This window comes from Meriones unguiculatus, chromosome 17 (genome assembly GCF_030254825.1).
Source record: "Meriones unguiculatus strain TT.TT164.6M chromosome 17, Bangor_MerUng_6.1, whole genome shotgun sequence".
Taxonomy (NCBI): Eukaryota; Metazoa; Chordata; class Mammalia; order Rodentia; family Muridae; genus Meriones; species Meriones unguiculatus.
The window spans coordinates 39,811,392-39,837,116 of record NC_083364.1 but is presented as its reverse complement, the minus strand read 5'-3'; the positions used below and the strand labels follow the sequence as shown (position 1 = coordinate 39,837,116).

The 25,725-nt window shown below is 43.6% G+C and overlaps 1 protein-coding gene across 4 annotated transcripts in view; it reads left to right on the top strand.

The window, feature by feature from the left end:
* The first annotated feature begins 4,279 nt into the window (after nt 1–4,279).
* The window catches only part of Cd86 (CD86 molecule), a 53,349-nt gene continuing 31,903 nt past the window's right edge, over nt 4,280–25,725 (top strand). The window contains exon 1 of one of the 4 annotated variants that reach the window (XM_060370340.1): nt 4,280–4,394. In XM_060370340.1, the coding sequence (XP_060226323.1) occupies nt 4,381–4,394 (14 nt within the window). In that variant the 5' untranslated portion in view covers nt 4,280–4,380. The other 3 variants (XM_060370338.1, XM_060370341.1, XM_060370339.1) reach the window with 3 other exon arrangements.

The window sequence follows — 25,725 nt, the reverse complement described above, 5'->3', positions numbered from 1 at the left end:
TCCCCAAAGGGGTTGCAACCCACAGGTTGAGAACCGCTGGTCTGGCTAAATCCCAAAAAGGAGCAGCCACTGATAGGAGATTTTAGCAACTTACACACACACACACACACACACACACACACACACACACCCCTTAGGCCTATGCATTCCACGTGTGCTGACATTCATAGACCTCTTTTGGGTCCTGTCCCCAATTAATACTTTGAACAATTTAAGCAGATAAAAGAGACTGCAAGTCTGGCCACTCGGGCAGAAGGAAGTTACACAGCAAGGATATTCAGCGCTGCCAGAACCATGTGTGGACCACCGTTACTCTTTCTGAAATAGCTGTTGCTCAGGGTCATCTTACTGACCTAGCAGCATTGTGCTTTTCTCAAGAAGAGAACTGGAGCTTTAGGACAGGCCAGGGCTTAATGATGACCGTCACCCTATGCTGCCCCAGTGGGTTGCCTGCTGGGGGCTTGTTCTCAAGTAAAGAAATGGGGATAGAGACTGTCTGTAAATCAGGGTCTCCTCTTGTGACAAGAACGGATCCCAGTGGCCAGTGAGTCCTGTTGAACAAACACGGTCATTCTAGCATACTAAATGTCACTTACATACAGACCTGGTTAGCAGACTACTTACCTTTTGGGTTGTTTTGGAGGCAGTGCTCCTTAAGCTAAATCCTGCTTTGTGTGACTTAACATCTCTTAAGCAAACCTACCAATATGCTTTATGACATCAATTCTATCGTTTCCAGTCTCTTCTGCACCACCAGAACCATACTAAGTGGATTAAAATAGACAGCTTTAGGATGAAGACACTGGAGCGAAACAGAAACAAAACTGAACAGTGCTAAGTCTTAAAGCTGTGGGGTGAGGGTGATAGTTATTGTAAACTTAATCTAGAACGCTAAGAAAAATATTAGGAGTGAATTATCTATGTTACTGTAATGAAGTTTAAAAAACATTACTGTTATCTGGAACAAAGAAGCAATAGCTTGTTTTCTTCAAAAAATATGGGGGAAGTTATCATCTCATCTTTGGTAATTTCATCTAGATTTGAACCTATTTTAAAAAAATATATAAAGATAGCGAAGTACATTTCAAATAGATTAAGGAGCCATAGTATTATTTATTTACCAATAATTATATTCTCTCTCTCTCTCTCTCTCTCTCTCTCTCTGTGTGTGTGTGTGTGTGTATGTGTGTGTGTGTGTGTGTGTGTGTGTGTGTGTGTGTGTGTGTTAAAGCCATGGATGGGGGGAATAGTTATTGTAAATTCAATCTAGAATGCTAAGGAAATGTTAGAAGTGAACTATCTACATTATTTTAATGATGTTTAAACACACACACACACACATAATTTTACTTGTTCCACTTGTGCTAACAATACTCCCCAAAAGAACCATAAATTACCTAACAAAAACCCCCAATGCCGTGCATGAGAATCCCATTTCTAGGTGGTCGGAGCAGTTCAAGAAACCCCAAAACAATATAGGCAATTGCTGTTGCTCAGGGTGGCCTCTCAGAGTCGGAAGGTAAGTCCCTAATGCTGAAGACAAGCACCTCAGACACAAGACATGGAAGACCCTGACTGGATCTGACCCGAAAGTCTGCTTTCTGAGGACCAGTTTCCATGAAGCAATCAGTGGTCTTACCGATCTGTAACACCTAGAATCCCAACAGTCTCATGGCCAGACAACCAACTCTGTCTAGATAAGGATCCCCTTCGTGGAGTTCTCAATAGAGGAATCTCAAACAGCTGAGAAACGCTTAAAGAAATGTTCAACTATCCTTAGCCATCAGGGAGATGCAAATCAAAAACTACTTTGAGATTCCACCTTCCACTTGTCAGAATGGCTAAGATCACCTGACAGGACATGCTGTCGAGGAAACACTCCTCCATTGCTGGTGGGAGTGCAAACTTGTACAGACATTATGGAAATCAATATGGAAATTTCTCAGAAAATTGGGGCTTGATCTACCTCAAGACTCAGCTATACCATTCTTGGGCATATACCCTAAAGATTCTCCATCCTGCCACAAGGACAGTTGCTATGTTCATAGCAGCTTTATTCATAATAGCCAGAAACTGGAAACAACCTAGATGTCCCTCAACTGAAGAATGGATAGAGAAAGTGTGGTGCATTTACACCATGGAGTGTTACTCAGCTGTTAGGGGGAAAATGACATCATATAATTTTCAGGTAAATGGATGGAGCTAGAAAAAAAAAATCATCCTGAGTGAGGTAATCCAGACCCAGAAAGACAAACATGACATGTACTCTCTTATAAATGGATATCAGTTGTCAAGTAAAGGACAGTCATGCTACAAGCCACAGACCCAGAGAGGCTAAGTAATGAGGACACAGGAAATTATACTGTTTCCTGGAAAGGGGAAACAGTATAGATTTTGTCGATGGACTGGAGTCAGGTGATCATAGAAACAGGAGGGGTCAGGTGGTGGAAGGAGGGAAGGATCGAGTACAGGGACATATGTCTGGACGGGACCTCCAGAAGTGGGGGCTTTTAGGTGGCCATGTAGAAGCCTAGTGCAGTGGAAACTTCCTGGAACCTCTGAGGGTGACCCTATCAAGGACTCTCAGTCATCAAGGATGCAGAGCCTGAACGGGCCATCTTCTGTAACCAGGCTAGATTTCCAGTGTGGGGCTGGGACACCAGCTGAGCCACAAAACCTTCGGTCCACACTTGTCCTGCCTGCAAGATGTGCTGGGTCAATGATGGCTCAGCCCTTGTGGGTGTGGCCAACCAAGGAGTGGTCTAACTTGAGGCCCATGCCAGAAGAGGGAGCCCATGCCTAAAAGGCCAGAAACCAGAACCTGGATAGCTCAGAGACCTAGGGGAGAGCCAAACATGATTAACAACAACAACAACAACAAAGGTAATGAATCCTAATGATATTCTGCTATACTCACAGATGGGTGCCTAGCCCAGTCATCATCAGATAGGCTTGCTCCAGCAGCTGTTGGAAGCAGTTGCAGAGACCCACACACAAACATTAGGTGGAGCTCGGGAAACTCCTTGGAAGATGGGAAGGAAGGATTCTAGAAGCCAGAGGAGTCGAGGATACAAGGAATGTTCCACAAGATCAACTGAGCTAGGCTCATGGCTCAAAGGAGCTCACAGAGAATTAAATGGCAATCACGGAGCCTGCGTGGTCTGTATGTACTAGGTCCTCTGCAATCGTGCCGTGGTTGTTTGCCTTGGGGGTTTTGTGGGACTCCCAACAGTGGGAGTGGGGTTGTCTCTGACTCTTTTGCTTGCTCATGGGACCCCTTTCCTTCTATTAGGTTGCCTTATCCAGCCTTGGTAGAAGGGTTTGTGCTGGTCTTAAAGCATCTTGTTATGCTGTTTAGTTGACATTCTTGGGTGGCCTGCTCTTCTCTGAAAGGAAATAGAGGAGCAGAGGATCTGGGGGAGAGATGGGAGGGGGGGCACTGGGAAGAGTGGAGGGAGGGGAAGCTGGGGGGAATGCTGGGAGAAGTGGAGTGAGGGGAGGCTATAGATAAGAGTAAATAAAAACAAAAAGAAAAAATTAGAACCCCTTAAAGAAGAATCCACTTCATAAATTTTGCTGAATTCTGAGTTTCTTGTAGCACAGTTGGCAGAGCCGTGGTATCTGGCATGAATTCCAGAGTGGTGGCAACATAGGTTTTGAAGTAACCTTTTGTAAACGGTCACTGATTGCCACCTGAGGTTTATAAAGTTGCTCTCCTGAAGGATTCATAGAACCTCTGCAGAACTTAGTCCCTAGACACACCTGGCAAACCAGGAAGCCTTGGATGTCGGGAGAATTGCTTCTGTGAGGATTCCTTCAGACAACTAGGTCCAGTTTTTGTGTGTGGAAATAGACTTATTAAAAGTATCTTTAGTGTAACAATAGAGGCTTCTGCAAGGCGGTTGGTTCTGGAGTTCTGTCGCTCAGAGCTGACCCACCCCGCTGCCAAGAGGCCTGTTACATCCTGCAGTGCCTTCCTAGGATAACTGAGAACACCCACAGTTTCTAACACTGTCTCGTTCAGAAGACGACATTTCATCTTATGTAGGTAGTTTCTGCTTTTCTCTCTCTCTCTTTTTTCCTGTACACCTCCCGTTGTCACTGCGTGGCACGTTTTTGGCTTTCTTAGTTTCATTTTTAACATCGTATCCGGAAGCTCAAGGCACCAAATTGTTTTTTTAAAAACTCAAGATTTAGACCCAACTCAAAGAATCTGCAAAGCAAGTAAAGGGTTAAAGCTTTTCCCCAAGTCTAAGAAAAGAGGAACAAGAGTTAAGAAAAAGTCTCCGGGGGGTGTGCACAGTCATTGCTGAGGAAGGCAGCACCGACTCACTACATTCGCGGTGGACTTGTTCCCAGAACTTTCGGAAGCAACCCAAGATGGATCCCAGACGGTGAGAGACGGCTTCTGGTCTTTGCAATGGGGTTTACCGATTATGGCCTCAGTGGAGGCCGAGAAGGCACACCACGCTCACTCTGGGTGCTGACCTTGGGACCACTGCGCTCGAAACGCTCTCCTGTGTGGTGTGTGTCTACTTAAGGGAGAGTCCGCGAAGGCAGAGCGCTGTTGATGTGAAGAGGTAACTGGTTCCACATCAGGGATGCTTTCTCTTCTTTTTCCTACCATGGCTTTCTTTCCTTCCTTCCTTCCTTCTTTCTTTTCTTTCTTTCTTTCTTTCTTTCTTTCTTTCTTTCTTTCTTTCTTTCTTTCTTTCTTTCTTTCTTTCTTTCTTTCTTTCTTTCTTTCTTTCTCAAGAGGGTAAGACTTATCTGAGGTGCCAAAAGCAGTTGATAGTTGTATTTTTCCCCCCGAAGGTGGTTTCAGATATTGAATATCTACAGCCACTGATTTTAAGTCCGGAACGGGCTTTTTAATGTCTGTATCAACACGAGAAATGAGAGGAGGCACGTTTTTTTTTTTCTGGTACACCAGAGTTGGTTTAGTCTAAAGGGGAAGAAATCAAATAGAGAGCAGGGAGAAGAAGAGAGGCCAAAGAGAACGCAGAGAAAGGGCACAGCCAGTTCTGAGAATGCGGGGGTTCCACATCCATGAACTCGGAGGGCCAAATGTCAGCCAGCGTCTTTCCATTTAAGATAGAAATGTAGCTAAGCCTACAGTTTTGTGCCTATACCGGGAACAGGCACGGGGCTTTTGTGGTCGTTCACTTATACTGCACGGGCATCGTATGTAATCTAGGGATAATTTAACGTGCGTGGGAGGATGCACGTTACCACCCCACTCTTATATCGGGAACTTGAGCATCCAAGATTTTAGTGTTTGTGAAGATTCTCGGGGGTGGCTGTATAGAAGAAAAAGGAAAAGAAAAACAAAACAAAAACTGAGGCACAAACAGGCGATGGGAGTGATTCAGTTACCCGGTGTCTGTGGAATGCCTGGAGAGCGGTGCTCCTCGCCAGAGGCATCTTATTAATGTTATACCTCCCAGTGGTGTCCGGACAGACAGTACCACTGTGCTAACTCCCAGGTGGGCTGGGAGAAGAGAGATATCCCTCAAGGCTACAGGGCTCCTGAAGATGGAAGTAAAATCCTTCTTGTCCAGTTTGCTGTGGCAGGTTCCCAGGGCACGGAGTTCTTGGAGAGAACCATGCCCACGCTTCTTTTGCTTGGGCAGCTGGAGGCGTTATCGTTTGTTGTCTTCTGTTATTTGTTACAGAACTCTGAGATTCCCTCACCTACCCAGCCCTTACTGGTTTGAGAAGGGCCTCTCTGGTGCTTTTATTTCAGAAGTTTAGAGATCAGTTTCCAAGTAAAAATTTCTTTCCTCTCTGGAATAACTTTTAAAGCTAAAATCCATGTGAAAAAAATTTTCAGGATTTAGAGTTTTCTTGGAGCTGTGGAAGCGATACTACTGAGTTGTGCTGGCTGCCTGAGGGTCTCTATAGAATCATGGGCTGCTGTATATGGTTCTTATTTAAGATGGTCTTTGTTTCCAGCTATGAGTAATAAATACCAATAAACATTTTGAATCTTAGCAGAAATAAAAGTGATGCAAATCCTAACAGTAAATTATCATTTTTTGTTTGTCGAAGTGGCAAATGTTAGATTTCAAAAACAAGCACGCATTCCCCATGTTAGTAAGGAGAGAGGAGTGCGTACTTATATTGCCACCGGATGGCTGTGTACTCCTACTAGCTGATAATCTGCTCAAGTGTGCTATACAGCCTTAACGTTACATGCTAGTTAACAAAACCAGCTCATCTTTTAGTGTACAATAACATATGTTGATAAAGGTTTGATGGCGTGAATCTTTTTGGCATTTTTTTATAATGAGGAAAATCTTAGAAACAATTGTTTAAAAAGAGATGACTGTTTATGTGGAACACCCACAATGGGATATCATGAAATTATTTTGTTTTGTTTTGTTTTGTTCTCTAATGTGCTTAGCTTATGGGAAAAAGAAGATGCTCTCCCATTTACAAGCCATAATGCATATATGTACAATATTCACAAGAAGCCTGAGTGGTTTTACTTTTCACTGTATCCTTTTGACCTTTGAAGCATGTCTGTAGGAAGAAAATTAAAAGTAGATTTTAGAAATGGAAACCAGTAATCACTCAAATTTTACAGAAGTCTATTGCAAGGGACTCCAGCCTTTTGTTTTGAATTATGCTTTTTTGTTTTGGTGGTTGCTGGGTATTTGAATACCATAACCCACACAGACACATCTTCTAGATGTAGGCCTTAGACAAGCTTCTGAACCATTCTAATCTTCAGGTTCTTGGCTGTCAAATGTGGCTAACAGTGAAGTCATATGTGGTTGTGAGGTTTTAATGTGATAATCTATGGTAAGTGCTTAGAATTTTGCTTTAGTAAGAACTCAGTGATTGCTATTATTAGTCGTTTTTATTATTACTATTACTATAATTATTACTATAATTACCATTGTTAGCAATTTTATTATTATGGTTAAGAAATAGAGGGGAAATTACTTATCAAAGATTGGATAACTGTATAGTGACATTCTTAGGACTAGAATTCAGGAAGCTTGATGTCCTGTGTCCTGTCTTTTCTCTGTGGAACTACCTTGGAAGTTGGTAGGTTGGTCCCAGGCTAAATTCCTAAAGGGCTGACCTGAAACAAGCTGTGCCCAAGGGTGAGGGCAGCCTCCATTGAGTGGCTGATTCCGTCCAGTGGGAAGCTAAACACACTGGGGGGAACTGTGAAATGAAGGAAACCAAGGGGTAACCTAGGTACAGGAAGAAAGCATGAGCAAAGGATTAAGGGAAGGCAGAAAATGGCACAGAGGTTAGTTGTGCTGGGGTCAGGGAATGTGGGACCACTGGAACCCTCAGGACTTGCTTGTTTTTGCTGTTGTTTATTTTCTTGCTTGCTTGCTTTTTATATTTATTTATTTGTTTGTTTGTTTGTTTATTTAGAGGCAGGGTCTCTCTTCCTAGCTCTCGCTGTCCTGGACTGACTGTGTAGATCAGCCTGGCCCCAAACTCATAGAGATTCACCTGCCTCTGCCTCCTGAGTGCTGGGATTAAAGGCTTTCGCCACCACGCTGGGCATTGCGTTGTGTTGTTTTGTTTTGTTTTGTTTTTTTAACATGTGTGAAGGCTGGAGAACAGAGAAGACATAAGTGCATGCATGGTCTCATCGTTCATAATGAAGGACATGGGAAGTGGAGTGAGTTTGGGGCAAATGGAGAGAGGGAACAGGTGGTGGGTTCATTTGCACCCGGGGAATTTGAGCAGCTAGATGGAGATGCCTAAATAGAACACATCCCAGTGCCAAGCCCAGGAAAGGTTTGTAGCACCATGGACACTGAGAGTCCTCAGCCTAAGTACAGCCGGCAGTGGAAATTCTCAGGTGGGTGAGTTCTCAGGGAGCAGGCCAGTGGATGGACAAGCCCAGGACGGAACCTGGAAAACCTTGACTGGGAGGAGGTTGAGGAAGAACAGTCTGGAGTGAACATGAAAGACAGGCTGGAGAGTTGAAGAACACCAGGACAAAAGTGGTACCATGTAAACCAAAATGTGAGAGAAAACAAGGAGGTGTTCATGGAGGGAGAAAACATGTTAGCTAAAATCCTGCCCTGAGATACGTGAACCTGAGGTGCAATGGGGAGGGTGATTCCAATGACTGTGTCAGGGGTCCTTCCCCAACCTCCCAAATCGTACGTTGAAATCTAACCCATCCCTGTCCCAGAATGTGACCATATTTGGAGATAAGGCTTTTTACAGAGATAAGATAAAATGGGGTCATTAGTGTATGTCTCAGTCTAAGCTTGTAAATGAGACTGAGGCAATTTGGATAGAGAAGAAAACACAGAGAAGGGAAAAAGCCATCCATGTGTCAAGGAGCAAGGCTGGGAGCAGAGCCCTTTCTGACAGTCCACAGACAGAGCCAACACAGTTGATAACCTTCATCTGGTACATTTGGAAAAAGGAAGAAAGGAAAAAACTGTGTTGTTTCCTCATTTGGTCTTTGGTACTCTGTTACCACAGCCCCGGTAAAGGAATACATGTGGTGAGAGTGGGCGCAGCCAGAGAAACCGAGCAAGCGCATCTGAGAGAGACACTGAGAAGGGATTAGGTCACCTAGGAGAGCAAAAACATTCCACAAAAGAGAAGGTAACCATGGTGTCAAATTCTACAGAAAGGTGGAGCAGGATGACCAAAACTATCCAGAGACTTTCGTGACCTTTCCGACACTCTCAGTTGAACAGAGGGAAGTGGCTTCACAGAGCCAAGACCAGGAAGGCAGCCCAGAGGGATGCCTCCTTAAAAAAGTTTGATGCGAAATACCTGACTCCTGCACAAACTCCCTTCTGATGTTTAAGCTGGGAGGTCGAGAGATGGCTCAGTAGCTAAGGGCACACGTGCCAGGCAGCTTACAACCACCAGGAACTCCAGCTAATACCTCTAGCCTCTGAGTACACACCTACCCGTAGCCACACACAAATAAACATGATTTTAAATAAATCTTCATAGAAAGAACATAAAGTCAGCTCCGCTGGACCTGGGGCGCCCTCTTCCCATGTTTACAAGCTAGGCAAAGAAAGAGGTCGATGTTTCTTTTTCAGCCAAAACTTGTTTGAGAAGGATTACAGAAACAAACAAAAAAATCTATGCAGCTACCATTACATGGGGTGGATTTTTTGTACCAAAACAGATCCCAGTCTGCATTGTGGAGGAGAGAAACCTGCTTATCTGAGGGCTCTTGGAGAAGAATCTCAGTGGTCAAACAAGCCTAACTGGAATTTCAGAGAGCCTTCATAGTTTATATCAACAAGCAGGCAGAAAAACCACAAGAGAACTGGAAGACAGAAGTATGAAAATGTTCTTTGAACCAGTAAGAATCCACGGCCAGATATGGTGGCCTACACTTTTAACCCCAGCACTTGGAAGGCAAAGGCAGGAGGATTTCTGTGAGTGGCTTGATACTCCACACGTACATTGGTGAGACGGAGGCCAACCAGGGCTATGTAGGGAGACCGCTTCAAGGGAAATCCAGAATCAGGGGTGGAGAGGTGGCTTCAGGGTAAAAGATACTTGATGCTCTTCCAGAGGAACTGAGTTCGGTTCTCAGCCCCTACATCAGGCATTCCATGACTTCGTGTAACTACAGCTCCAGGGAATATTACACCCTTTTCTGACCTCCTTAGAAGTACTTGCGTGCACCTGGTGACAGACAATATACACACAGGTACACAAAAATGAAATAAAATAAATCTCTTAAAGGGGCAGAGTCTGTACTACAGGAAATCATAGTATGAGCAACCCAATTACAGATCCCTACTATTCAGATTCAAAGGTATCAGAATTAAAGAGAGTAAAGGCCTAATAAAAATAAAAATGGGTGGACATTTAGTTATGTAAACTAGTTAGTAAATGACAGCCTGAAACTGGTAAGATTGGGGAAACCTTAAATGCTTAACTAACAGAAGGTAAGCCTAGTTTGTCATCCTCATCTTACAGTGATTTTCAAACAATTAAACATGTATTTATTGCGAATCTGAGAGTTTTTGAAAGCATCAGAGGAAATACAGGTGAAATAGATGGCATGTTATTTTATAGTGGAATAGGTAATAGAAATAATAATACAAAATTTTAAGTTAATTATTCTCTGTAGAGAATTAGTCTCTCTCTCTCTCACGTATGTGTGTGTGTTTGTTTGTGTGTGTGTGTGTGTGTTTGTTTGTGTGTGTGTGTGTGTGTGTGTTTGTTTGTGTGTGTGTGTGTGTGTGTGTGTGTGTGTGTTTAGAAAGGGGAGTCTAGGCTAAGATCCTCCTACCTCTACCTCTCAAGAGCTCCACTCCAGACCTGTGCCACTAGGCCTAGCTCTACTCACTCATTTAAAAAAAAAAAAAGAAATACAAATATTAAGAAGTTCATCTTGACAAATATTAAATAAATGACGGACACTACGAACTCATTTTCATTTGTGAGCCAGAACAGTAAAACAACAAGCCAAAGTAAGATAGGCAAAACACGTAAAAGGAGATTTCTCCACAGAGTATAAATGACAGATCACCACATTACAGGACAGTTAGGATCATTAGCCATTGCTGAAGCCAAAGTGAACAATTACCATATCCCTATTAGTGTATTTAAAAATAAGAATGTTCTCACCAGTGTCGAGAGAATGCAGAGAAACAGGACCATTCTGTTTTGGCAAGTGTTGAGATGGTACAGTCCCTCTGGAAAAATCTTTGGTGGTTTCTTACAAACACAAAGACGCTCTTACTCTATAACCATGCAATTGCAATAATTGCCATTTACCCGAGAGCAATGAAAACCCATGTTCAGGCAAAACTAGTACATAGATATTCACACCAGTTTTATAGTAGTTTTAAATGACCTTTAGTGTGAGTAGTTAAAAAAAAATTGGTACATGCCCATCACTAAATAATACACAGCAAAAAGAAGGGAAAAGCTATTTATACACACAAAAACTCCGATGAATCTTTAAGGAATTACCCTGAGTGAAATGCCAGTCCCCCAAAGTTACAAGCTGCCTGTTCCATTTACCTGCCATTATAACAAAGAGAGACAGGGGTCAGACTGGTAGTTGTCATGGTTATGATGATGTGGAAAGTAGAAGTGGGGAGGGGGGCCTGCTGGAGGACATAGAGTTATCAAAGGTCAACACAGGATACTCCGGGGATTGCATCATTCTCTAGCTATTAAAAATATGTGTATTTTTAAGTTATGTGTTTGTATGTGAGTATGTGGACGTAAAAGCAGGTACCTAAGGAAGCCGGAGAGTAGAGTTGGAGCCCTTGAAGCTGGAGTTACAGGCAGTCATGAGCCAACTGCCATGGCTGGTGGGAACTTCATTCAGATCCCCCACTGATTTGTCTCCTCAGCTCTTTGTTCTCCATCTTGGTGACAGTACTCATGACATGAGCCTGCAGATGTCATAGAATTGCATAGGACTCCACACAGAGAAAGATGAAAGCAACGAAATGCTGGTGAAATTGGAATAGGTTTCGTGGATTGTTCATTGCTGAGTTCCTGGCTTTGATATACTAAAATAATTATGCAAGACACTACCGTTAGAAGAAACTGGTGGAAGATTATTCAGGATCTCCCTGTAGATTGTTTTTCTAACTTCCTTTGAATCTAGAGATTATTTGAAAGGTTTTTTTAAAGGTTTGAAAAAGTAATTAAAAACAAAACAAAACAAAACTGAGAATGTTCATCCTCATCAAGTACCGAACACATGAGACTCCAACTCCTTTCCAAGAGATTTCCATCTATTGAATTACCAACTTGTGGAATTTTCGAGGGTCTGAATGCAGATGAGTGGACACTAGCAGTACCTCCCTGTGCTCCTGGTTGTGTACTACGATTGGGCATCTTTCCCCCGGGGCGATACCTGTCAGCAGGTATAGAGAGTTTCCAATGCCTGCTCTGGGTACGACCTGCTTCTCTTGTCCATAGTGGCCTTTTAAGAAATTCATTAAGCCTGTGGTAGTTTGAATAAGAATGCTCTCCCCACCCCGTAAACTCCTATATTTGAATGCTTAGTCACTGGGGAGTAAATGTTTGAAAGGATTACAAGAAACAGAAGGTACTGCTTTGTTGAATTGTAACACTGGGGGGAGGGGGCGCGTTGAAGTTTCAAAAGCCCGTGGCCACGCCCAGATCAGGATGTAGCTCTCAGCTACAGCTCTAGTCCTATGCCTGCCAGCCGCTGTGCTCCCTGCTGCCATGCCCACCCCCACCCCCAATGATGATAATGGACTAAGCCTATGAAACTGTAAGCAAGCCCCCAATTAAATTTTTTTACAAGAGTCTCCTTGGTCATGGTGTCTCTTCACAGCAACTTCCAGTGACTAAGTCACAGCCCTTTGGTACACACTGAAAAGACACTAAAGCTGAGCAACTATGTCTCGTTCCTCAAAAGGCTTCTTAGTGGTAAATAGATCAAACCCGTTGGTCTTTTTAGAAAAGTGAGCTGTGCAGGTTTCCACGGGAGTGTGAAGGTAGCTGCTTTGCATTGGTCTGTGGGCTGTATCATGTCTGAGATAAATGCTGGGCTTCAATTGCACTGTGCTGGGATCCCGTTTTGACATCTACTTAAATTCTAGTGGCATCATCTTGGAGAAGCACCCAATTCCCTTAACCGTGGGGTCCTCCTCTGTAAAATGAGGCTCATAGTACTGATCACTACCAGGAGGGCTGTTACGAATTTATGATGTCTTTCAGAAACGTGGTGTTTAACATTTGCTCGCCTGCATTTGAAATTCAAGCCGTTCACTTAATTTAAGAAAACTAAGTTTTCTTTAGCTCTCTTCTTTTTAAATAAAAAAAAAATCATTTTTATCTTTATTTTATTTTACACGCATGAGTGTTTTTCCTGCATGTATGTCCTGCACATAGGCGTGTCTGGAGCGTGCAGAAAGCAGGTGTCAGATCCCCCTAGAAGGGGTGTTACAAACAGATGTGAGATGGCATGTGAGTGCTGGGAGTTGAACCCAGGTCCTTTGCAAGAGCAGCCAGCGCTCTTAACCATGGAGTTATCTCTCCAGCCTCCCTTTATTTATTATTTCTGTAAGGCGAGCGTCATTTTCCAGAAGTGGTGACGGTTGACCTCCTAACTATAGCCATGAGGGCAGGCCGAAGACAGGTAGGATGCCTAGAACATTACAAAAAAATCCTTCCCCGTAACTGGTAACCCTGTAAGTATCGTCAAGAAGTCCTTATGACAGTCTGCTTTTGAGCCGTTGGGTCTTTAAGCACTTAATCCACTTGTAAGTTTCTTTGTGTGGTTTGCTGGGATTGAACCTGAGGCTTTGTGCATGCTGGGAAATCACTCTGCTGGTGAGCTAACATCTCTAGCCCCTTTTATGAATTTTGAGACAGGGTCCTCTGAGTTGCCCAGGCTGGCTTCTAACTCGCTAGTCATCCAGGCAAGTCCTGAACTGTGTAACCTTCCTGCCTTAAGCCTCTGAGATTACAGGCTTACAGGGGTGTGCCCCTAGGCTCTGCTCTGTACTTCTACCTTGTAATGACCTTTTTCAGCATTTGTTTTCACGAATATCTGTGCTCACATTTGTACTTCTAATTCTAGAAGAAACATGAATGAGTGTTTTATTTACTAGAGAAATGCTTACATACCTTGCTCTAATTTCACCTCCATGGAAGCCCATTTAAATAACGAGAGACATAGAAACAGATTTGTGCATAGAAATGCATTTCACACCATTGTTTAATATAATCAGCCTACATGGTTAATAATGTTTAATAGTCAACGGATGGATCAGTAAGCCAATCATGAAGCTGAAAGCAAGATTTTAGTAACAGAAGCCGGCACAAGATCACGTGATTTATAAAGAAACTAACGCACAGACAGAAGCAGGCAGCATGTCACAACTCAGCGACTCCTTCTAGTGCAGTTATGGAATAAAAAGGGGGGAGGGTCTTTGATAGCAATTGCCAAATCCACCATGAACTCACATGGTCCTGCTAAACTCAGCACAGTGACGTATAAAGCAATCTTGAGGTCAGGCTTAGAGACTTGACTCATCCCATTCAGAGCACTTGCTGCTCTTCCACAGGACCTGGATTCAATTTCCGAGGGCGGCTCGCAGCCATCTACGGTCCTAGGAGATTAGATACCCTCTTCTGACCTCCTCAGCACCTAGGCACTCTTGTGGAGAAGTTGAACTTCCAGCCAGAGACCCTGAGATGCTGGAGGTGAGGGGTATGGTCTGTGGTTTCTGTCTAACCCGAGAGGCCTGAGCAGTGGGATCTGCATTGCAGCTGTCTGTCAGCCCCTCTCCAAACTGTTCTCCGTTCCGTTGTCCTGTGTGTAAGAACAAGGCAGGACAGCCTGGTCTCGTTTTTTCAGGGATCAGAAAGATAAACTTTGTAAGCATTTGAGGAAACGCCCTCATTTTATGTAATGGCTCAGGGTCTGAAAGGGCTTGGTTTGGCCTCCAATACCAGTTTTGTTTTGACCTCTTGAGCTCTGTTAGGGTGACAGGGATTGGGAGGAGAATGAGGCTAGTGTGAGAAGAAAGGTTGGGGCCAGGCTGTGAGGAGCCGAAGCCAGAGCCAGAAAGGAGGCTGGGACCATTTGCTCATCTATTTACTCAGTAATGTTGGCGAAGTGAGAGTGAATACGATTGGGATAGTGTTTAGAACCTACAGCCACAATAGGGAGGGCAAGTCACCATAGCTGAAATCTCTTACTCTTTGGCAAGAGCCATGTTACATGATGTTATATTGTGTTATCTTGCATAAGCTTCATAAATGCTGTTCTCAATTCTTCACAAGTAAAAGTCGAGTCTTAAACATCACAGAGCGGTAAACAGAGTCATCCTGACTCTAGACCTCAGCCCTCAACAGCTGCTTACCTATGTATTGTGGGGAAGATTTGTATGTATGTGTGGGTGGGTGGGTGTGGGTATGTGTGTATGCATGTGTGTGTGTGTGTGTGCGCGTGTGCGCGTGTGTGCATGTGTGCATGTGTTTGTGTTGCGGGGTTACTTTCAACAATACAGAAGATTGTGGTTATGTGTAGAGATTTGAACTTGGGCTCGGGAAATGGCTAAATGGGTAAAATTCTGCCGTATAAGCAGGAGGACCTGGACTGGATGCCCAGTGACCCTGAAAAGCCAGTGCTGATGCACATCTGTAATCCTAGAACTGGGAAGGCAAAGACAGGTGGGTCCTAGGTCAGTCTGGTGGAATCGGTGACCTCCAGGGTCAGTAAGAGACTGACTTAAAAATGTATGTGCAGAACAGTCAAGGAAGACACCCAAGATTGATCTCTGGTTCCTACATGCACTCACATACATGTACACACAAACACTGGTGCTCACCGCGTAGAGAGAGTGGTGCAAAACATACTCTTGTGACTAAGTGATAAAGGCAGGAATCACAGGAGAGCCATGGATGGGACAAAATTAGAGAAAAGGTTGGAAATTAAAGGTTGTTGCCTTAAAAAAAATGTTCTTAGTCATTAAAATAGCAAAATAAAACAAAATAAACAATATATAAAACAAAAACTTCTCAAAAGTAATTGCCAACATATATGTTATATATTATATATGTATATAATATATATTATGTATATGTTATATATAACATACACAATGTTACATATTATTAATTAATTATTAATTATTAATAGTTTAATAATTAATTGTGATGATAATTGATAATATATAACATAATATTTTATATAATAACATAATATGTTATATGTTATATGTTATTTATATATGTATATTAATCTGGAGAATCTGCATAGACTCAAATCTCATTTTCCTCTGAAGAATCAGGGCGCCTGTAGCAGGAGGCCACATTCCCCACGGAAAATCCAGCCAGTAAGCAGAGGCTGCCCACTTTTAGTGAAGAGCTGGCTCTTCCTCTCATCTGGCTGCCTCCCTGTGAGTGTGTGACCTTCTCAAGACAGGAGTCTAAGAGGCTTTGTGTCAAGAGCAGGAATGACCGCTAACCAGGGCAAAGCAAGCAGGAAGTCTGTCAGAGGTAGCCACGTGCAAGTGAGGCTCTTCTTAGCCCACCCCCTCAGGGAAGCCAGGTCCTCCCCACTTGAGATCTGTGCCCCGGAAGAAGGGGGGCGGAAGGAGGTGACTCGAGGGCAGACAGAAACTAGATTGAGAAGTCAGTGGAGGAGGTGAGAATCTGAAAGAAATGGAGAGATCAGAAAAGAGTGTGTTTGTCCACTGGCTGATCCCTGGTTCTGTTTACTCCGGCTTGAATGTTCATAATTGTCAGGAGAAAAAGAAAAAGTCAGAAAAGTGGAGTGGGGTGGGGTGGCCAAAACCCAGCCTCTTAAATGCTTATAAATGTATTTGTATATGAGCTTACACCATGGTCACTTTATTTATTTAATTGGATATTTTTGCAGGGTTTTTTTCAGTCCTAGGGGGCCTCAGGGGGAAAATATATATATATATATATATATATATATATATATATATATATATATATATATATATCCACAGATTAAAGGGACTTTGCATACTTTGCTAATGTCTCTAAGCAAGTTTCTTTGTCTGTTAGAAAAGCTCGAATGGGTCTGAACTTTCAGGGGATGAAAGAGCAAGCGAATGAAAGGAGGAATATCAAGCATGGGGAGGGGTAGATGGAGCACACTGTCTCTGTGATGGCCAGGGTCGATGATGAGGACTTTCTATGGTTGCCATCCCAAACCCTGGTAGCGACCAAGTGGGTTAGATCTTTTCTATCAATAGAAAAGAATGAGAAAAGTGTGACTCAGCTGCCAGCCCAAGGTGGCACAAATAGTAAGCCAAATAGAGGAACTCACCTGAAAAGCGTCAAGCCTTTCAGCATCAGGTAATTAAAATTAAAACAACAACAACAACAACAACAAAAATACAAAACAAAACAAAACAGAAAGAATGCTGACATCCATCTGCCGCTTTGACAACAGTCATACAGCATGATCAGCCAGAAGCTGAAACAGATTCAATTCTATACCCTACTGAACTCACAGGCTGTGCCATCCTTGAAACTCTCTCCTCTTATGTCAAACATTTCGCTTTCATTGTGAAGATTAAATGAAGACGGCAGACACAGAATAGCGGCAGGGAGCCTCCCTCCTTGGTTGGCAGATCACTGAGCCATTCTCTGGACCTGCTACTAAGTATCAAGTACCATGAACGCAAAGGGGAGAGAAATATGGTCCCCCACCCTATGGCTCTCAGGACAAGGAAATTGAACACAAAGAGAAACTGTTGTGAGGGGTGAATACATGGTGCTGTCTGGGCATGAGGAAGACAGGGGCATCCGGAAAAGAGCTGGTAAAGGTGGCAGGAAGGCTTCAGTGGTAAAATAGCCTTCATTTTGAGGGCAAGTAGAGGCTTGCCATTGAGAAGGGAAAGAAGGGGTTACAGGCCCGAGGAACAGCTTATGCAGCATTGATGGAGGCAAAGAGTCTTCAGAGAGCCTGGAGGCCAAGAAAAGAGTAAACGCATAATGTAACCAGCAGGTAATTTGCACAGGATGACTGATAAAAATAGAAAAGTAAAACTGGATTTAGACAGTGAAGAGCGCTGCTCAGAAGTGTGACAGCACGGGACATCAATGTCATAGTCCAGCAAGAAGAGATGAGAGCCCCAGAACCGGACACTAAGGAATTAGAAGCAGATAATGAGGAACAAAGGCGAGGGTGTGACATAATCCCGAGCTTGCAATCCACTGTATGAAAATGAGCCACACACTGCCTCCTGGCTGCTGCCATCCCAAGGGACCCAAACAAAAACAAGAGGACACCACTTTTTTAAAATAACCTCTTTTGTTTGTATGCAAAGAGGCCAGGCACAGTGAAAGTTCAACTCAGCTTCGACACACAGAGGTCACTTTGGTTTAGAAATGTCCTTCAAAAATCTCAACTCTTTGCGTTACAATTGCACCACTACAGGCGAGGCTCCTTTCAGATTGTTTTCAGTCTAAAGAAAGCTCAACTTGAGGCCCTTTTCAAAGGTCAGGATCGGGATGAGTGACCTTTGATTTCACCAGTGAAAATTTCTAAGTAGCATCATCCTTTGGAATTTTCTAGACAGAAGGATGTGGAGGGAGTAGAAAGGAACTGCAAAGGTAGGTAGGTAGGTAGGTAGGTAGGTGGATGGATGGATGGATGGATGGATAAATGGATGAACAGACGGATGGACAGACAGACAGATAGATAGATAGATAGATAGATAGATAGATAGATAGATAGATAGATAGATAGACAGATAAAACCTCAGTGGCCCTGCACCAATAACGGGAAAACTAAATCCAAGTGTGCAAGTACACATTCCAAGCGTTCACCAATATCCCATGTGTTGCTTCTGGTCATGAAAATGTCACAGAGAAGAGGGATTCGGTGGGCAGAGGTCTTTCTCCCAGTCCTGTGGTGAAATGGAAGCTAAAAAAAACCAATTTTTAAATTAAAAAAAATTTAAAAAAAAACAACTTCTTCCTTAAACAAGCTTAGTCATTCATATAGGCTGTGTTCTACGGGCCCCTGTCTTTTTTTTTTTTTTACTTTGTCATGCATGTCTTATTTAGATTCCTGCACAAATATTTCTTTTGCATAGGGTACTTTCACAATTCCTTGGCTTCCTCAAATCTGAAATATGCTGCCATTTGTTAAAACGTGTTACTTTTGATTTGTACGCTCTGCCCTCTCTGCAAAGACAGAAAAAAAAAAAAAAAAAAAAAAAAACATGGGCCGATGTCTTCCAGCAACGTTGACCTCACTCTGAGCTTCCTAAAAGAGGGTCCCGGGGAGATGGTGATTTCACAGAATGTATAAGCCCCCATGGCTCTCAGTGTGCAGTGCCTGAGCATCCTTGGTCCCCATTTAATGTTCTCAGCTAACCCTAAGGTTAAGAGGAATGTGAGCATGGGACCAGGTATTTATTTTGAGTTCTAGAAAATGGCCTCACAGATGCGTGCATTGCTACTGATTTTTAAACCGACCACATGTGTTTCATTTGTCAAAGAAAGGCTTTTTTTGCTACTTGCTAAATACCAGGCTGTCCGACTATCAGAGAAGTCCTGGGGCTGAAAGAGAGTGGACGCCACTGAAGAGCAGGGCTGGAATATAGAACTGTTCAAATGAAGGGCATGTTAAGGGTCCTTCCAGCCATCGTGGGCCCACAGATGCTCTCTGCTTTACTATCCATGTCCCCTAGGCATTTTAGATGGGCTGTGAAGGGAAGCCAGTAGCTCCTGGAGGAGCCAGGTCTTGACTGTCTGAAAACTTTGAGATGTGGCCTGTACAGCCGGGTTAGAATCCACATTATGCTCTTAATGCAGTATTTAGTCTCCAGGGTAGCGGTCCTGACTGAAGCTGGGCTTGCTGACCATTGCCTGGTGGTCAGGCACCTGACCTTGCTGGATAGCTGGAGATCTCCTGCATTTCAACCACAGGCCCCCCAGATGGCATGGACCAGTCTTCTCCAGCTCCCTGTGGGCCCAAAGCCAGAAATCTCCAAGGGTGCAATGACATCTTTAATTTCAATTACTGTTGGGAGATGGAAAATATTGCTGGAATACAAAGGAGTAAAGAGGAATCAAGCATGTGTTCACCTCTGTGTGTCTTTAGAATCTGTAGTTAACCTTAGTTCCTATGTAGCTCTTTCTAGGAGGCCTTGGGTCCCCAGTAGGCAGACAAGATAGGAAAGGTCCTCCGAATGTCTTCCTGGAATACCCTGGTCTCCAGTATCTCCAGGATGAGTGTTGATTCCCCCTCATTGTTCCACACTGTGGCCCTTCTCCACCTTACCCTGGCTTGCCTGACCTGTGGTCTATCTACGTTGCTCCTGGACTAGTGGTGAGCCTTCCATACGCTTCCAGAAGCCCCTGATTCTATTCTGCCATGTCTTCACCAGACTGCAGCTCTCTCTCATGGGTCCCTCATCTGCTGCTGCACTAGCCTGAGTGCTGTTATAAACAATGATGGAAATCCCAACTGTTCTATTTTGCCAATAAGCACTCAGAAGCCCGATGCCGGGGGGGGGGGTGTGTGTGTGTGAAAACCTGCTAGCTCAGAGAGGCAGGTAATCAGCTGACCTTCCTTCTCAGCTCAGGTCCTGCTAGGAAAAACCCGAAAGGCTTACTAGTACAACTGACAGCCCAAGAGGAAAAGGTCAAAAAACCCAAAGCCGAATATTTGCTAACTCAAAGTCCAAAAAGCCAGGGAACTGAGGAGCTGAAGCCTAAGCTAAAGATAGAGCTTGAGCTAAAAGTTTTCTTCTCCACACTGTCTTAAGTACCCCTCAACTCCAAGTCCCTCCTTCTCTTTAATCCCTTTCAGCTGGTCTCTTGCTCCACCTCTTGACCTAGAATTAACTTTATTAGATCTGGTGTACAGAGAGCTCTTGGATTAAAGGTGTGTGCTGCTAGGGCTGGGTGGACCACACCATAATCACCTGTTTACAATAAATAGAAAGTTCTTGGGTTAAAGGTGTGTGTTAGGGCTCAACCAAACCAAACAAGAAACAAGAGATTTACAATTCACAGTTTTGGGGTTCATGATGGGATCAAATATGTTGCAACACCTGCGGTCCATCCAGGCCAACCTTCCCCACATTCTCTGTTGCCTGTATCGTCAACATTACTATATCCCTGCAGACACCCCAACACCTAGCTCAGCAGTGTCCCGTCTAGAATGTATACGCTCCAATGGCAACTTTTATCTACTCAATAACATTTTCATTCACTTTATTCTTTGGTACACATACATGTAGGCTGTTGTTGAAGTTCAGACATATATTTTGAAGCTATCATGAGGCACGGAGACTAAAACAGTCTTTGCATTCACTTGAAAGCACTGTGCAAATATACCACATCTCTTGCCTTTCTGATTTCTCCCCTGAGAACATCCAGGTGACGTGTGTCCCTGGGTTGTAGGTTTTATGTCCAGAAACTAACAGAATACATCTGAAGAGGTCATGGACATTGCCTCTTTCCTAGCATGCATGGATGATGGGTGTAAATTTGCTTCATGTGAAAGGGAATAAAGGATACCTCCAGGGCAGCTAATGAAAGAGAAGAGCCAGCCTGTGGGGGAAGTGGAGCCTGGTGGAACTTGAGAGAAAGAGCGTCCCTTTCTACATCAGTGACTCCCTTGTAAGACAAAAATAAAGGCTAAAAAGAAATTGGAAAGGGCGAAAAAATAAAACCTGAAATCCTTTTAACTATATAAGATGTGCTCATGCTATAGACCAAGACTGCATCCCTCCCCCATTCAAAGAGAAAAGAAACACACCACATTTCTAAGAATGTTCCTCCAGAAAAGAGAGATAGAGGGGGGAAGAAAAGGACGAGGAAGGGAGAAACTGGAAACCTTTATTTTTTCTTAAATTTATCTGGCCCATAGAAAAGGTGGATTTTTTTTTTCTTTCACTTACTTAAGGAATTGACATGAAAACCTATGGTTCTGCACCAGAAATATGCATACATTATCAAAAGAGAGGCTATAAATACAGCGGTGGAGTTTTTTTTTTCTCAGCACTGCTGTGTGCATGGCATTTTGATGACCAGCGTGGAACATGGGGAAGCGAGCCTTTGGACTGTGAAATGAATCGTAATTCACTTTCCCACCAGTGTGGGAGCCCTCTAAAATGTCACATCGTTAATTTAGTTGCCTTGCCAGGAACTGGTGTGTGTGTGTGTGTGTGTGTGTGTGTGTGTGTGTGTGGTTAGTGTGTGTGTGTCTTGAAAATAATAGCTTTTATTTTTAGAAGAGTTTAGATTTTTTTTTTTAATTGAGCAGCTAGTACAGAAAATTCCCACCCTCCCTGTAACTATGGGGCACCCAGCTTCCCCTATTGCCATATCTTCAGCAGGGCAGTGTATTTGTTAGGCCCAATGAACAGGTGTTAAGACGTTAACATTAACCAGGCAGAGGCTTCAGAAGACCAAGTTTCTCTTCGCGTTTTTCATGGTTTTGCCAAATGTGTATGTGCTGCCATGACCTCCATTATGCTATCATACATGGCAGCACGTGCCATCTGCTTATCTCCCTACCTCTGTCCTATCTTGAAGGTTGCTCTGGTAGCTACCAATCTCACTTCATGATCTCCATGTGTTATGTTCTTCAGGATGTCATGTTTCTGGAATCGTGTAGTATGTAGTCTGTTCAGATTGGCTTCCCTTCTCAAGTTGGAGGCATTTAAGTTTTCTTCATGTATTTCATATCCTGGTGGCTCATTCAATTTCATCATTAAAACACATTCCATTACGTGGATGTACAAGCTGTCCATTCACCTGTTGAAGGCCTCTTTTTTTTCTCCACGTTGATCACTTGAATATCTTCTTTGAAGTCGTCTATTTAAGTATTTTTTATTTGAAGGGTTTTTTTGTTTGTTTTTAATTATATACTTGTACCTTGTGTATGAATGTGTGCATATGAGGGCCAGTGCCAGCAGAGGACGGAAGCATTGGATCCCCCTGCAGCTGGGTGACGGGTGGTTGTAAAGTGCCTGACGCCATTTCAGGGGCTCAAACCTGGGTAATCTTGTTTTTAGCTTTTAAGCAATTATAAACAAACCTGACATTAACATTTGTGTGTGAGTGTTTGTGCAGGTGTTTTTAACTCCACTGCATCAATATGTTCTGAAGTATGGTTGCTAGCTCATACAGTAGAAGTAGGTGAAGATTTTAAGAGCTTGCTAAATGGTCTTCCCAGTCTTTTATGTCATTTGTGTTCCTGTTGATCCACACTGCTGCCAGGATTGGTATCCTCTGGTATTTAAGTTGTCATCATTTTGACCTGCAGTTCTGTGATGGCATAGTGCTGGCCTTCTTTGCATACATTATTTACTGACTGTATACTTTCTTTGGCCAGGTACATGCTCAGATCTTTTGCCCGTTTTACATTGGGATGTTTGTTTCCTTGTCATATTTTTTAAAATATTTTTTTATTTATGTATATGTGTGCTCTATGTACATGTATGCCTGCATGACAGAAAAGAGATCATCAGATTCCATTATAGGTGGTTGTGAGCCACCATGTGGTTGCTGAAAAATTGAACTCAATTGCCACCATGTGGTTGCTGAAATAGACCTCTGAAAGAGCAGCTAGCACTCAGCTAGCCACTGAGCCATCTCTCCAGCTTCTTGTCATTGTATTTTAAGTGTTCTTTGTATATTTTGGATCAGAGCCTCTTCATCAGATAGGTGGTGCTTTGCAAATATTTTCCTCCCGGTCTGTGGCTTGTACTTTTTCCCTCTTAATAGTGTGTGCTTATGCTTGAAGGAAGAGGCTTCTGCACGTACAGTTTTATCTTCACTGTGAATGTTTTGTGTGTTGTCCCAGAGGATAGGAAGGAAGTGTGGGCTCGTTAGAGTTTCATTAAAAGGGCAGCATTAGGTCCTAGGGACGCTGACAGCTATTCTGCTTTATTAGAGCTTGTGTAGCAGGGCTGAGAGCTAGGGAACAAGTCAGCTCTGGGCTGCACTGATGCCCAACAAAGAGATGGCTCAGTGGTTAAGAGCACTGGCTGCCCTTCCAGAGGATTCTGGTCCAATTCCTAGCAACCGCATCACAGCTCACAACCATCTTTTTAAACTCCAGTCCCAGAGGACCCTGAACTGTCTTCTGTCTTCTGCAGACACTGCACACATGGTACACAAACATACATTCAGGCAGAACACATGCATTAAGTAAATCTTAAGAGAGAGAGAGAGAGAGAGAGCAGTTCAGGAATTCTGTTCACACACACATTTTATTGCCCTTGCACGAGTGATATTCTGAATAGGAATATCAGGAGTATAAGTATACATAAAACAGTTGCTTTCCTTATTCAGTGTATGAGTGTGTGTGTGTGTTACTGGGATTGAATCTAGTGTTTTGCAGATTCTGAACAAACACTTTATCACTCTATAACTTTATTTTCACTTTTTGCTTTGAGATGGTCCCACTAAGTTGCTCATGCTAGTATTGAACTCATTCTATAGTCCAGGCAGGCCTTGAACTTGGTATCCTCCAAAGTGTAGTAATTCCTTAGTTCCTTTTAACTCGGCGTAAGGTCACCTCTGAACCATCATTCTGCCCCCTTTGACAGCAGATTCCACCCTGCTAGTCACCCAAGGCGTTCCTTTCATTGTTTCAGCCCAGGAAGAATCTAAGACGTTTACCTGGGGTCTGATGAAGGACCTTGCATCCTAGCTTGTGTGGTTGCTATGGAGATACGAGAACCCACAGCCTGATGAGTCTGGCAGCTCCCTACCCTCTCACATACTGAGGGTAGGCATAGCTGCTGAGACTGCAAGCCTGAGCTGAAGCTATTGCCTGTCTGGGCATGAGTCATCCACCCCCTAGGAAGTCACCAACCATGGGAGCAGGAAGGGAGGGGTGCTTGAGTGCTCACAGTTCCTTCTGCCCACACATCTCTTTCCCTTGTCTTCTTTCTCTCACAGTTCAAAGGGAGGAAGGGATGCTAGAGACGAAGGGCCACCTACGAGAATCACCTACGCTGTGGGAGTTCATCTCTCATGTCCCCTGGCCCCGGCACACATCTCTGTACCACGGATATACCAATCACTAATAAACACCACAATAAATAATGTTGTTGTAAGTGTTTATGGGGGCCTCTTTGTAATGTATTAAAACCATTTCTACCACCATCAAGAATCCCTCTAGACTATTTTCCATCCCAGGTCCCAGGGGCCATTTAGCAAGCACATGGCCAAAATGGGAAAATGGACCAACATATTTGTTTGGATGTTCAATATGCTTTCATAGAAAGCTGACTCTGTCATACTGAATGGGTCTCAAGTGGGTATTCCCCAGAGGCCATCTCTTGGGCAATGATTAGGTAGAGGCCTCAGGAAGGCATTCTCCCTGCCCAATGCCATGTCTGCTTCCTCTCCCTCTACTGTTTTTCCCTGTAGCTTTGGCCTGGGCTGAGAATGTTCAGGAATGAGGAAGTGGAGAAGTCAGGCAGAAAGCAGCTTCCCAAGGTCTCAGCAACTTCCTCCTCACCGAGGGCAAGGAACTGATTATTGTGCTCAGCCTACCAGTGTTCGGCATGGCTAAACCAGCATCTTTGTGGCACCCCGTTCACCCTTGCCTCTGATGACATGGATGGGAGTCAGCGAGGACTTTTGATTAAGTGAGAGCCCGCCATAAACACTGACACGTAGACAGGACGGGTGAGAAGGCAGAGGCTTAACTGAGTGTGTTAACCCAGCGCGTTAAAAGAAAACCATATTGAGCCAGCCTCCTGCCACACTTCTCACACAAGCATAACTTTGACTCATCAATGATGACTCTGGTTCTACGCTGCTGAGTTGACTCTGCTAGAAGGTGGATTATCCACTCTGGGAGAGGGTGCTGGTGGGAAAGGTGCAGTTGATTAGGGTCTTAAGGACCATAACCAATGGGGAGTGATGGAGCCAGAATTCTGGTAATTGGCTGAGGGGAAGAACTACTGAGGGATTGTGTATCTGCTTTCAGCTGGTTTAAAATGGTCCAGTATTACATTCTGGTATTCTAGGAAGTAGGACAAGGACGGGTATCTAAGTGGGACTTATGGATCCTGGAACGAGGAGTGATAGACTTGGATTGTTCTCAAAATGGCATTTTCATCCAGCTCTCTTAACAGGTGTTACCTTTTCTAGTATGTCAACTGAGAAAGCCAAGGCTAGACCCATGTCTATAAAGGTGGCATGGAAGGATCCTGGCTGATGGACTGCAGTACTGTCTCTGAAGTCCCTCATAGCCTCAAAACTCTCAATCTTAAGAGTCAGAGAACACTG